The sequence below is a fragment of the Perissodus microlepis genome, chromosome 19, assembly GCF_051167445.1.
Source record: "Perissodus microlepis isolate ML-2025 ecotype Zambia chromosome 19, ASM5116744v1, whole genome shotgun sequence".
Classification (NCBI taxonomy): domain Eukaryota; kingdom Metazoa; phylum Chordata; class Actinopteri; order Cichliformes; family Cichlidae; genus Perissodus; species Perissodus microlepis.
Genome location: NC_140479.1, coordinates 15,958,482 through 15,972,820, shown reverse-complemented (window position 1 = coordinate 15,972,820; position 14,339 = coordinate 15,958,482). Strand labels below are relative to the sequence as shown.

The 14,339-nt window shown below is 35.9% G+C and overlaps 1 protein-coding gene across 1 annotated transcript in view; it reads right to left on the bottom strand.

Moving 5' to 3' along the window:
* Positions 1-1,021: 1,021 nt before the first annotated feature.
* The window catches only part of LOC146365690 (M1-specific T cell receptor beta chain-like), a 29,957-nt gene continuing 16,639 nt past the window's right edge, over positions 1,022-14,339 (bottom strand). The window contains exons 3-7 of the mRNA XM_084915565.1: positions 2,855-2,918; positions 1,871-2,227; positions 1,758-1,784; positions 1,479-1,585; positions 1,022-1,356 (exon numbers count right to left, since the gene is read on the bottom strand). Coding sequence (XP_084771691.1) covers positions 1,330-1,356; positions 1,479-1,585; positions 1,758-1,784; positions 1,871-2,227; positions 2,855-2,918 — 582 coding nt within the window. The 3' untranslated portion in view covers positions 1,022-1,329. The remainder of the gene's footprint in view (positions 1,357-1,478; positions 1,586-1,757; positions 1,785-1,870; positions 2,228-2,854; positions 2,919-14,339) is intronic.

Below are 14,339 nucleotides of genomic sequence, written 5' to 3'. Positions count from 1 at the left end.
TTACGGCTCCATATTTCCGTTGCTGCCTCACAGATGTTATTTTCTGTTTATCTGACAGGAGCAACCGCAAACATGTTTTTAAAGGAAGCAAATGAGGAAAGTAGAACACATTCTTCATCTCACCGGGGCACTGACAAGAAAAACAAGATGTAGTGAACGGTTTAGACAAAAGCTATTGTGTAACTGCCTTCACTCAAACACCCTCAGTGGGGGTTTTTTCATTGCTTAAGCATGCATTAAAAAAATAGTTGCCATTTGACAGCAGCACAATTAACTTTACATTTCTTATCTGCTCCAACTAAAAAGATTCAAATAGAAATATCTGTTCCAGATCAGAGTTAAGAGCTGAGGTGTTGTATGGATGGATGTTTTTCCATCTGTTTGCTCATTGATGTGCAGAGCGGGGGGGTCGGTGCAAAGCTGCAGGTGCACACCGTGAGCCGGAGGTTGTGGTAAAGTGGAAGGTTGCACCTCCGTCGTTTCTCAGCACAGAGAGCGAGCTGCAGGCTGCTCTGTGACCACATCCTCTCCTCTGCTGTTGCACTTTACTCCTCTGCAGGGTTTCATGCCCTGGTTTGACTTTTTTGCTTTGACCTTCTTTAGTACACAGATGACTGTTGTTACGTGTACACTCACATTCTTATAGTTTCCTACTGACAGCTTTTTACATAAAGAGAATGTAAAATGTAATACAACTGACTTATATGTGCAAAGTGAAAACAGCCTACTTTAAAAAGGTCATTATGTATTTAAAATAGCAACGTTTCTCAGAAAATGTACATCACCTTTCAATTTCTATGTTTATGACCAAAAATGAACCAACTTCTGAAGCTTTTCTGAGTTGAGATGCTTCATTATTATGTAGGAAGAAAAGGAACTGACTTCTCTGAAAACAGTCATGATCGGCAAACAGGAAAGAATGCATTTTATCTCTGGAAAAAATCTTGTTCTGTGTGAGGTGAGATGTGGGTTCAGAGAGGGGGAAAAGGCACAGTCAAAAGGAAAAAAATGACTGAAAAGATCCTCTCATAAATGTTTATTGATATGAAAATGAAGCATTAAGTGGAAATTGTTCAGCAAGAATACAGCCAGTGTTTCATAAAAACAATAAAACCAAAATAAAATTAGCCAAACTTACTTTCATGCAATAGCTTTAATACTATATGAAGATTTAACTTTTGCATAGACCTGCATGCACCTTTTCCTCTATGCAAATGGGCTGCAGCACACAAAGTTGTGGCAATAAAATCAGCATCTTTTATAATTTTTATTTACAAAAAACATAAATGATCCAAGTCCCAAATCTTTGGTCAGTCCACAGCTCAGCTCTTATTTTTTACGTTTTCCTGGTGAACTCTGTAACACACATAAAGGACAATCTTCGTTAATGCCAAGCAAACAGTTGTATTTGCTTTTATTTTTGTTGTTTTTATTTTTTTAGGACAATGTAATGTAATTGGAGTTCATGTTCAACAAACCTGCAGCCTCCACACCAAAAGTCCAACAAAGGCTCCATAGAGGCAGCTCTTGAAGATAAAAACGGCGTAGGAGAGTTTGGCTTTATTTGTGATCTTCAAATATTTCTCTGTAAAAGAATAAATAAATAAATATCACAGGGGAAATGTTCAGTGTACTTTGTGGAGGCAGTTTTCAGTACAGAAAATTCGAATTTTAACAGTTTCTTACATACACTGATTTTAAGTTTGTGCTTGTGATGATGATTTTAACTGTAATAAAACCACAAAATATGTATTTACCTCTTTCTATGCCTCTATATTCTTGATCTAATGGAAGAATAAAATAAATTAGGAAAGAACACATTTATTTCCCATGTCATCAATTGTGGATCATTTTGTGCTCCTAAACTTACCTTCAACACCAAGTTGTGTAGTAAGATATTTGGTGTTGTTCTTTCCATTGTAGAAACTGACAATGCAGGAAAAGTTTTTTCCCTTCGTGTACCAATCTTTAGCAGAAACTCTCAACCTGCTTGTGATTCTATAGGATACAGGGGGGGTTTCAATCCACTCTGCAGCTTCATCTGTTGCCACACCATCAGTGACATTTTTCTCATTCATTTGCCAATACACTTCGACATGGTCAGGGTAGAAACCAGAGGCCACACAGACGAGGGTCTTCTTCCTTTTTTTGTCTTTGCTGTTTCTGCACTCATGTTCTGAAGGTCTCAGTATTTGTACTTGTGGTGGAGTGATGGTACGGTCTTTTTCTGCAAGGACAAAGGACAAAGAAGAATCACATTAACACACATGACTAAAACTGCCTTTAGATCTACAACAAATGTAAGACACCCAAGTCTCGTGCACATGCCAGGCAAACATTACAATTAGCGCACAAAAACATCCAGGAGAACTTTTTTTCCACACATATTAACACAAAGGATGAATTCAGATTACAAAACTCACATTTTCTTTATTACTAAATTATTGTGGTGATCTTACCCAGAACTGTTAGCTTGGTTCCCTCTCCAAAATAAGGAGGATAAGTGCCAGAGCACAATGCCAAGTCACAGCCACAAAAACTCACAAGACTTACAACACTTGGATTCACCTCGAGCTTATTTTTTCTACGGCATTTGTTAGTTCACATACAAAACGATTACTCTGCTATGTGCAATTTAAATCACTTTTTGATATAACAAACTGCACTTTTCTGCCAGCTGTTCCATAACACAAATCTTCCAGACTTGAGGCCATTTTTTCAAATATCACAGATTTTCTGACACATTCTGAGATGTTTACTCATTTAAATGCAATTTAAAGGTTTACAGCATGGATGACGACATCTTTACAACTCTAAAAACAAGTATTTATGCACTATTCTGTCACTTTCTTACCCAGTACTGTGAGTTTGGTGCCACTGCCAAAGTAAGCAGGGTCGTAGTTGTTCACACTGATAAACTGCTGTAGATAAACTGCTCTAGAAAGCTGCTGTCTGTCTTTGTTCTCTTTTTTCAGTGTTAAACAACCTTCACACCCAAACATATAGAAAAGACCTGAGGAAAATCATCTGCTCGTAGCATTATTAAGCAGATTTTGACCATGCAAGAGAATTAATTTTGGAAATGCACAAATCTAAAATAACAGACATTAAAACCAACTAATTTACAAAATGATCCCAATGAATATTTCATCAGAAATTATTACTTTAATGTTAATCCATCTTTGCACTCTTACCTAAAACCGTGAGTTTAGTTCCAGCTCCAAAATAAGCTTCTGACTGGAAACTCACAGTATTTCACAGAGCTGATAAGAACTGAGTGTGAGAACAATATTCTGGGCGCAGAGCCAAATGTTTTATAGGCTTTTACTGGAGAACACAGATAACACTTTTTTCTCCTGGCACAAGAAAACTTCTACAAGAAAACTTCATGTTTTAAACTTCTTGTTCACTACCATCACAAAATATATATATGAACCACATACTAAATGTTGTCATTCAACCAACATATAAACACCATGAGAGTAAAGCCCAGCTGATTTTTGTTTTTGTTTTCTTACCTAAAACCGTGAGTTTAGTTCCAGCTCCAAAGTAAGCCTCGTTGTAGGAACACAGAGACTTTGTACTGTGACAAAAACCCTTCCTAGTGCCTTTCTTTAGCTGTGCCACATGGAAATTATTCCAACTGTCACTTTTTTACATGTAAAGACTTTGACTTTAGCTACCTGAGTTTGAGGTGTAAAATTAAAGAGGTAAATTTTTTAGAGGCAGCTCAACAAAATCAGTCCTCAACATTATTTAGTCAACTTTAAAATGTTTTCTTACCTAAAACAGTTAATTTTGTTCCTCCACCAAAGTGAGCCTCTGAAGCACCAGAGTCACAGTGCACCTGATCAGTGCTCAAAACAGCTCAACACATGCTGCTTCTGCTTTGTTTCTTAATTCTTTGTTTACTTTTATTGAACTAAATGTTACTTTTCTTTAAATTAAAAATCCCACATATGCTACACTGCTCTTTTTGTTCCAAGTTTTTACAAGTTTAATATAATGCAAAATGTTTGTGTTTGTTTTTTCAGGTAACACTTATTCTTTAATTGGTTTTAATTTGTAACATTTATGAGAATAAATTTTGATTCGTCACTTACCAAGAACAGTTAGTTTTGTTCCCTGCCCGAAATAAGCTTCATACTGACACAGCATTTAAACCTCAGAGCAAAAAGCCCTGAGCTGAGACTACGGAGAACTCAAACATATTAAGCTTGTTCAAAAAAGACTCCACTCCAGGGATAACTAAAATAACATGTTTGGATTCATGTATCCAAGACCTTACTGCAGACATACATATACTCATATATAGTTTTTGTTTCTTACCTAAAACGGTTAATTTTGTTCCTCCACCAAAGTAAGCCTCTGCACCAGTACCAGAGTCACAGTGAAGTTAATTAGTGCTCAAAACAGCCCAACATGCTGTTTCTACTTTGCAACTTCAGTTTTTGGTCTCTTCATAAAAAATAATGAAGTTTCCTTTTACTTTTCTTTAAATTAAAAAGTCTACATGTGCTGCACTGGTGGGGGTGTTTTCCACTTTTTTGTTTTTGTTGCTTTTACAAGTTTAAATGCCAAACACCTTACTGCAACACTTTTCTCACCTTTAACTACTTTTACTTTGACAGGTTTATGAGAATAAATTTTGATTCGTCACTTACCAAGAACAGTTAGTTTTGTTCCCTGGCCGAAATAAGCTTCGTTCTGACACAGCATTTAAACCTCAGAGCAAAAAGCCCTGAGCTGAGACTATGGAGAACTCAAATACAGTTTGTTTAATAATGACTCCAGTTGGGAAATTTTAACATCTATTTGGATTAATGCCACCAAGACTTTACTGCAGACATACATATACTCATGTTGTAGTTTTTATTTCTTACCTAAAACAGTTAATTTTGTTCCTCCACCAAAGTAAGCCTCTGAAGCACCACCAGAGTCACAGTGAAGTTAATTAGTGCTCAAAACAGCCCAACATGCTGTTTCTACTTTGCATTTTCATTTTTTGGTCTCTTCATAAAAAATAATAAAGTTTCCTTTCACTTTTCTTTAAATTAAAAACTCTAAATGTGCTGCACTCGTGTTTTATTGTTGTTGTTTTTACAAGTTTAAATGCCAAACACCTTACTGAAACACTTTTGTCAGCTTTAACTAGTTTAACTATGTTTATGAAAAGACATTTAGATTTTTCACTTACCAAGAACAGTCAGTTTTGTTCCCTGGCCGAAATAAGCTTCATAATTGGCACAGTGTTTAAGCTTCTGAACAAAAAGCACTGAGCTCAGACTATAACGAGTCCAAGTACAGTAAGTTTGTTACCAAGCTGCTCATGTAAGAAAGTTTTTTATATTGGTTATTCCTCTGGCCCAAATCTTATTACAAACATTATGTATAATTTTTCTTTCTTACCTAAAACAGTTAATTTTGTTCCTCCACCGAAGAAAGCTTCATAACCACCAGTGGCACAGTGAACTTAATCTGTGCTCAAAACATGTCACGATGCTTCTTTCACTTTGCTTCTTTAAGCTACTATTAAGAGCAACAGCTGTCCTTTAACATGTTTTAATTTTTTCTGTGTTGAATTCATGTGAGAGAAAAGTTTTACTTACCAAGAACAGTCAGTTTTGTTCCCTGACCGAAATAAGCTTCTCTATTGACACAGCGCTCAGGCTTAATGTCAAAAAGCACTCTAAACATCTGAGCTCCTTACATTTCTTTTTGCAGCTTCACCCTTGAACATCTTCATGCATTTATTTGATTATTTCCATGCTTTACTTACCTAATACAGTCAGTTTGGTTCCTTTTCCAAAGTAAGCTTCGCTGTTTGTCACAGTGCAAAATACTCAGCATGAAACTCTTTTTCTACCACACTTCTCTTTGGGAATAATCTTTGCTCATACTTCTGCCAACACTTCTACTAATCCTCTAAACAAACCAATATTCATCCAACACAGTAGAAAAAGTGAAATATTTACCTAAAACTGTCAGTTTGGTTCCTTGGCCAAAGTAAGCAGGATTGCCCATGGTCACAGTGCAAAATACTCTGCATGAAACCCTTTTTGTTCCAGAATAACCTTTGACAAACGTCTTTGATAATACTTCTGACAACACTAAGGCTCTAATCAAAATTGCATTTATAAAAACACAGAAATAAAGAGAAATATTTACCTAAAACTGTCAGTTTGGTTCCTTGGCCAAAGTAAGCTTCGTTAGCATTGTCACAGTGCAAAAATACTCAGCATGAAACTCTTTTCACGCTAGAATTATCTCTGAGGGTTGTGTTTACTTATAATCCTATCAATACTAAGCCTCTGATGAAAGGTAAATTTTTCGGAACACAGAAATAAAGTGAAATATTTACCTAATACAGTCAGTTTTGTTCCTTTTCCAAAGTAAGCTTCGCTGCCCTGACACAATGGAAAAACACTCAGCAAGAAACTGTTTTTGCACCAGAATTATCTCTGAGGATTGTCTTTACTAATAATCCTGTCAGTACTATCTGAATAAAGGTACATTCATCAGAACACAGAAATAAAGTGAAATATTTACCTAAAACTGTCAGTTTGGTTCCTTGGCCAAAGTAAGCAGGTTGGCCGGTGGTCACAGTGCAAAATACTCAGCATGAAACTCTTTTTGTATCAGAATAATCTTTGACAATAGTCTTTACTAATACTCCTGTCAATGCTAAGGCTCTAAACAAAGTTACAGTTCACAAAACACACTAGTAAAGTGAAATATTTACCTAAAACTGTCAGTTTGGTTCCTTTGCCAAAGTAAGCAGGATCAGTGGTGGTCACAGTGCAAAATAGTCAGCATGAAACTTTTTGGATCTGACTAATCTTTGAAAATCCTATTTACTAGAAGTTTTCTCTATACTAAGGCTCTAATTAAAGTGACATATAAGAAAACACAGTACTGAAGTGAAATATTTACCTAAAACTGTCAGCTTGGTTCCTTGGCCAAAGTAAGCAGGTTCAGTGTAGGTCACAGTGCAAAATACTCAGCATGAAACTCTTTTTGTATCTGAATCCTCTCTAAGGATAGTCTTCATGGATACCTCTGTTTATACTATGGTTATAGTTAAAGTCATATTTATCAAAAACTGTAGTAAAATGAAATATTTACCTAAAACTGTCAGTTTGGTTCCTTTGCCAAAGTAAGCAGGGTAGTTGTTGGTCACAGTGCAAAATACTCAGCATGAAACTCTTTTTGTATCAGAATGATGTTTGACAATAGTCTTTACTAATACTCCTGTCCATGCTAAGGCTCTAAACAAAGTTACAATTCACAAAACGCTGCAGTAAAGTGGAATATTTACCTAAAACTGTCAGTTTGGTTCCTTGGCCAAAGTAAGCAGGTTGTGTGTTGGTCACAGTGCAAAATACTCAGCATGAAACTCTTTTTACACCAGAATAACCTTTAGTTAGTATTAATGAACATTTATGTTAACACTGAGGCTGTAGCCAAAGTCATATTTGTCAAAAAATGGAAGTAAAATTTTACCTAAAACTGTCAGCTTGGTTCCTTGGCCAAAGTAAGCAGGATCATTGTAGTTCACAGTGTTCTCTGTTCAGCTTAATATTTCTGCTGTTTTTAACAACAAATTTTTCCTTCACTCTTATGCTGACATTTACACTCTTTTAATTATAATCGACCGAACCGAAGCTTTGAGATATACAACTTACCTAAAACAGTGAGTTTTGTTCCTTTTCCAAAGTAAGCTTCAGTTCCAGAGTCACGCTGTTGTCGCCCTCTGCAAAAAGCTTTCAAAACTTCCCAGAAACATCCAGTTTACATGTATTCTAATAATTCAGATGGTCTTTAAAAGCTTAGAATATCGAGGGTGAGCTTCACATTGTCCAAATTCTTTAGTGTGGCAAGATGACGGGACAGACATCATAATGCTGCTCCTATGAACAACAAGTTAGAAAAAAAAATGTTTTTCCATTAAAATTTCTACATATAAACGACTTTTCACTACCAAAGTGTTCCTCCATCCCAGACACCTTCAGATTAGTGATTTTTCCGCTCTAACAACGTTTTAAGTTGCATGTAGCAGTCTTCACAATGCATTTTAATGGGAGGAGGTTTTTGTACGACGGCTCTATAGGATTGTATCACCGTGGCCCCCTGTCCCCACGGTGAAAAAGCATCACACAAAAACCTTGCGTCTCTTTCGTTCTCTCCTCTCTCCTTCCCCCACCCCGCTTCTCCCTATCTCAGCCTCCATCTCTGTCTGCCTGTGAGCGCAGCTGTGCAGGTCGGGCTGACTGACAGATGAACGCTGCAACCTGACTGCTGCTATTTCTGTGACAGCTAAGAAAAGAAGCAGGAAGGGAGACTTTTTTATTTGTGTTTGTAGTTGCTCAGAGGAAGTGACATCTCTGGTGGTCACAGCTCTTTATCCAATCAGTTATCGGCAAGCAAAATTCACTGAGAGATACAACAAGACATTCTTTACATTTCTCAGCACTCGATTTCCAAATGTTTAACTTTCAAATGAATACAGAGCACAATTGCTCTTTATAATACAAACCAAGGTCAAAACTCTACATTTAGTATTTTCTCAGTGGTTCGGATGACCTGGTGTATTGTTATTGGCAGGTTTTCATTTTCTGTGTGATCCACAGATAGTTCTCAGACTCTTTAAAGCCTAAACCATAAAATAATTACCAGAAAATTCTGTACTTTTTAAATGGAGCATTTATTGAACCACTTGACAAATTTGTTTGAATTTGTTAAAATTTTAATTTCCACATATGTATTGTATTTGCTACATCTTGTTTTTTGTTGTTGTTTTTTTAATGCTTAAAAATGTATTGTGGAATTTATTTAGTTTTTTTTGGGAGTAAAATATTCACACTAAAGTCTCAGAAACTCACAAAAACTGAACGTATCAAATATAAATCATTAAACTTTAAGGGCTTAAAGAAGCATTATAGCTTTTTAAAGTTTTTAAAGAATAAGTAAATTGTTTCTTTAAAAGTATTATTGATTCTTTTTTTTCTTTTTTTCTTTTTTTTTTAGCTCATTCTTCTGGTGGATAGGACTGCAATTTTAAACATATCCCCAGTCTCATTATTTGAATTTCTTTTTCAGGATCTAAATATCAACACTAGTTGTAAAGCACTACAGAGAGGACAGTGTTCTCCTCTTGCTGCTGAACATTAAAGATAATGGACCAAATATTTCCTTCTTAGCTAAAAGAAATCAATTATGTGCGTGAGGAAAACTCCATATGAATGCTACTGGTGCTCTGTGTACGCTGGATGTGTAGGTAGTCTACATTAGTCAACAACAATACCATAACAACAGCTTATACTTCTGCCCCCAAGTGGCAACAAAAATCTGTCATTTACAGCTACAAGGATCCCTTGGATCTTTTGGATCCTGTTGGTTGTGGGTTGGAAAGTCCTTGGAGCTCTTTATTATTGATCAAGTCATTCCTGGGCAGTTTTTATGGTGTGATGCATTATTCTGATGGGAGAGACCACTGCTGTCCCGGAGTGCCAGGTGGGTGTCTCAAACAATGTTTAGCTACATGCCAACTAAACAAAACAACCAAAACAAATCCCAAGAGACAAAGTTTCTCTCCACTGTAAAAAGAGAAGGCCAAGTTTTTTCACCTCGCCTATCAGTCATTATAATGTTTATAAAGAAGTATCTATATTTCTATAACTCATTGATGTGTGTGAATCCTTTTTCTTTTCTAATTTCTATTTCTTCGTTGCTTTGCCATTAAATACATTTTATTATGTAGGAATTCCTACATAATAAAATCATCTGTACTACAAGACTAATATGATACACAAGATTTACTCTTCGTGATATTCTACCATTCAGCTTGATAGTACCTGTGTCATTTAAATGTAATCATCTAAGTGTAATGCATGATTAACCCTGTAGAGGTCAGTGTAAAGTTGATATAGTTTTATTATGCCAGGCTGTACACAGAGCCAAAATATTTAATAAGGTGCTGGTTTGAGCACAGAGTGACTCAGATGATGCTGAAAAGGGTAATATTGTATAAGCCTCACACTGCTAATGCACCTGTTCTCTTATCTGAAAAGATCAGCTTTATGAGGTTTGCAGAAACAAAGTGTGGAGATGTAGTTTTTGTACCCGCTGAGAAGTATCTGAATTCATGAATGTTTTTCTTTTCAATAAAGATTTCAAAGTTTGAAGTGTTTTAATGCAAGTTGTATATCTTTTTTCACCTCTAAAACAAAATTCTGGTCAGAGTCTGACACTTTAATCCACTCTCAGATCTTCCTTCTTTTCTCTTCGGGTTGTTGTTTAGCTGCAGAGGCTTTCTGAGCCATTGTGCTCTTCTAGAGACACAGTAATAAACAGCTGAGTCTCCAGCCGCAACTGAGTGTATCTGCAGAGAGGACCTCAGGAGGGAAGGCCGGGACATACTGTACTTGGATTTGTTGAAAGGAGCTTCAGTGTCCCACACTTTTTCACCAAGAGAATAGGTTATTAGCTCTATTTTCCCACTCTTGCGTTGTCTGTACCAAAACATGTAGGAATTATCCTCATCTTGACTACAGGACAAAGTTGCAGACTGATCTCCAATGTGACTGTTTATAAATGGATCCTGTTTGATTTTTACACTGAAGGAGAAATCTGGAAAACAAGATGAAAGGCAACAAGTGAGCATGCAAAATCTTCAACACAGAAAAATATTTATCTCTGAATTTAAAGTACTTACTGGAGAAGATTAGTACTGCAACCAAAAAAGTGTACATCATGATCATTATTATACACTTAGGGGAAAAAAGTAAGAACCATTACAGTTAGAACCATTTAGTCTGCTGTTGGGCTGAAGAGCTGCATGTGTCATTCACTGTCTTCTGCAATCAAAGCTTCTAAAATGAGTTCAGATCATCCTCCTCTTATTTTACCACAAAGCCTTCACTCACTTTCACATTTCATAGGTTCTTACAGCTTTCTCTGCAGTTCAGCAGTCTCCTAGTGGACACTGAATAGCAACTGCAGAGCAGGGTTCTTGTTATGGTAGGGCTTATGGTTGATAATGCTCCAACACAATTAGAATTTTATAACATAAAAAAGCATGATCGATTCGGAAATTTAATCAGTGCTTCTCAAATTTTTGATGTACATTTCAAATTTTACTTTTCCAATTTTAAAGAAGAAACTGGACACAGTCTTTGGAGATTTGTGTAGTAATTTATGCAGCATGTGGCGTTTTCACTCAGGTCCATAAGATCCAGTTATGAAGACAAAGCTGAAGTCACAGAGATCCACAATCAAGAAGCAACCAAAGACCTGACAGAGCATCTCAGGGGAGGAAAAGCAGCATTTGGAGATGTCCATGAAAAAGATTTTCAACAAATGTTTTAAAAAATAGTTAAAATGTTACAGTTGTGTTATTATGTAGCAGAACTGTAATTCCTAAACAGTTATTGCAATGCTTTTAATGATCAATGATTAAATGTGAAAGTCTTCGAAAGGCAATTATTAAAAAAATATATATCTTTTCTAGAAAATTATGAGCTATATTGAATGTGCTTACTGTTTCTACACTGTGTTATATGACAGCAAGTGAGCATAAAATAGTGTGAGACAAATACATTTTTAATTCTTTTGACAAAAAAACTCAGGCTGTGTTTTCTGTCCAGGTTTACTTTGAGCTAAACTTCGAAAGTAGCATTTAGTGACTATAGCGATTCTATTTTTAAACTCACGTTAGTATCACACTTTCCTGCTATTCAGCGAAAATCATAGTTACAGAAGTATAGAATAATATAATATTGTACTAGTATTTAACGAAAAGCTTGACTTCAGCAAGGATAGGCTTGATATCAGTACAGTAAATTATGTAGATTTAAATAACATGTATCAGTAATTACCTGGAAACAAACATACTGGACAAAAACATAAGTAAAGCTGAAACTCGTAACAGATGAATCAGTGTACCTGGAATACCTGCCAACCAGTGATGAGAAAACTTTATAACTTAATACTGCCAATAGCTGTAAATTGTGATGGACCATGAGCTGCAATGTCACTGAGGTTTGTGTATTTCCTTTGTAGTCAGATTTTTTTATATTCATATTTAATTTTTTTTTATTTTAGAATTGGGTTGATTTTTGTTTTTTTCTTGGGTTTATTTTTTTTTTCGAGCAATTTATTTATTTGTCTAATTGACTGAAACTTTTTTTTAATAACAGGGATCTCAGGAGTAGACACTTCGTTGAGCTGGTGGACTCACAGTCAGTTAAATCACATCTAAAGTCTAAATAAATAAATAAAACGCTGGTTGTGATATTTGACTAAACTGTCAAAAAAATAAAATAAATTTCTTGTAGATGTTTTTCAAAATGTAATTTTTTGTAGATAGCTTTGTAAGTTGAGAATATTGTTTTAGTTATTTCTATTTTCCCGTTTTTCATTTGCTAGAATTTCATTTTCATACATATTTTTAGTTAATTTAGTTCATCTTTATTCTTTATAACTGATGGTGCTGACGGGTTAAAGAGAGCTGGTGAAATGGGGTTGAGTGTTAAAAGGAGCTGTTAAAAAACCCAGCCAGAATAAAAGGAAGAAAACAGAGCAACGTGAGACAACACATGTATACAAACGCATCAAATTATTTGTTTGTCTGTTTTGTTGACACCAACATTTTGACCCAGCGCTTGCCTCTCTGATGGACACACCCAGCGGTCACCTGTACGTGGCTGCAGGAGGCGTGGCTGCATGAATGTCCTGTAGCTGCAGGGTTTGACCTAATTAGAGCCCACGTTTTTTTCATTTCTTTTAAATTAAGTTCTGCATTGGTTTATGCCTCTCAGTTGCCTAATTTCTAACAGCTTACCTAGTACAAATATATCCAGTATCATAAACAGGCCTAATATTCTGTACTGCATTTCTAAAGCCGAGAGTTTAGTAATTTCTCCTTAGAGGGGTTGCGTGGAGGATCCTTCCCAGTCCCCATTCCTGCAGCTTTTCTCACACACCAACATCCACCTGCGGACTGGGAGTTTTCTGATAGGCTACTTATTTCCGGAAAGCTGATGCTGCTTTATTTTCTTCCCAAGGTAAGCCCCCATTTACTTTGGTAACATGTAGTAGTCGTTGTTCATCAAGTGTTTAATGCTAAGGTAACATTTAGCCCTGCTAATTTCAGCTTGCTAATGCTTTTGGTTTTTGTGTACAGCAAAGTAGTTAAATGTCATTCTAAAGAAAGTCGGGAAAAGCCGAAGAATCTGAAGTTCTTCAATGGCACAAAAACTTTGAATCAAGCTTTGTATTTCCTTCTTCCTGTCATCTTACATTCCTCTCTCCTACTTGAGATTTCCTCTTCACTTACAATTGTACTTACAATACTATATTTACATAACATTTTAAAAATGTAAATGTATATTGATCAATCTTTCATGTTAATTTTAGTTATTTCTGAAAAAGATTCACTTATTTCAGAAATAACCTTTGACCCCATCGACCTCATTACTTAGAGCCATGTAGCACTCACTAATCAACAACCTATGTCAGCTGAATTTTTAACATACTGCAGGTACAAATTGATTTTGGATGGGCTTCATTTTTGTTGTTTATTAAGACCTTTATTGCCCTACTTTAGAGTGGGCATCTTACAAAGATCGCACCTGAGTGATGCACAAAAATGTTCTGTTCTGTGAACTGAGCAGTTTGTGACTGTAGCTTGGGAGGAGTTGGTCTAACAATAACCAGAAGAACCTAAATAAAACAAACACAGAATGACTTCAGTGAAGAACATGCATGTTTTGGAACAGCCAAGTCATATAGTGCTGAATGTGCCTTGAAATGCTCTGGGATGACCTGAAGAGGGCTGTTGAATCAAGAAAACCCCGAATTATTGATTAGTGAAGTAAATTTGTTTGCAGTCATAGTCAAAACCTATTCCTCACTACCATGTAAATCTCATAAGCAGTTAGAGGAATGCACTGGACCTTTTTGCTGTTATAAGAGGCTGCACTAAATTCAGTGGTTCCTTTTCTTTCTTTTTTCTTTTTCCCCCCTTCTGGCCTTCATGTTTGAATGAGGAAGAAAGTACAGTATCAGTCATCAATGCAGAAAGTATTGCAGTTATCCAGGACTGCAAATCTATAATGTGGCACAGATTGTTGTTCCCTTAATATTTAAATATTTTTGTGTAATACATGCACGCCTGCATACTCCTACCAAATTCTACATTTTCTTAAGCTTAATGTATGTGTTGTAGGATTTTAGTTTTAGGAGCTTTCTCTGTTAACACTAAGACATTACTATAAAATCACTATCATTGTAACTGTAAATAAAACCCTCCTGATTCTGGTGTTCACTCTTTCCATAAT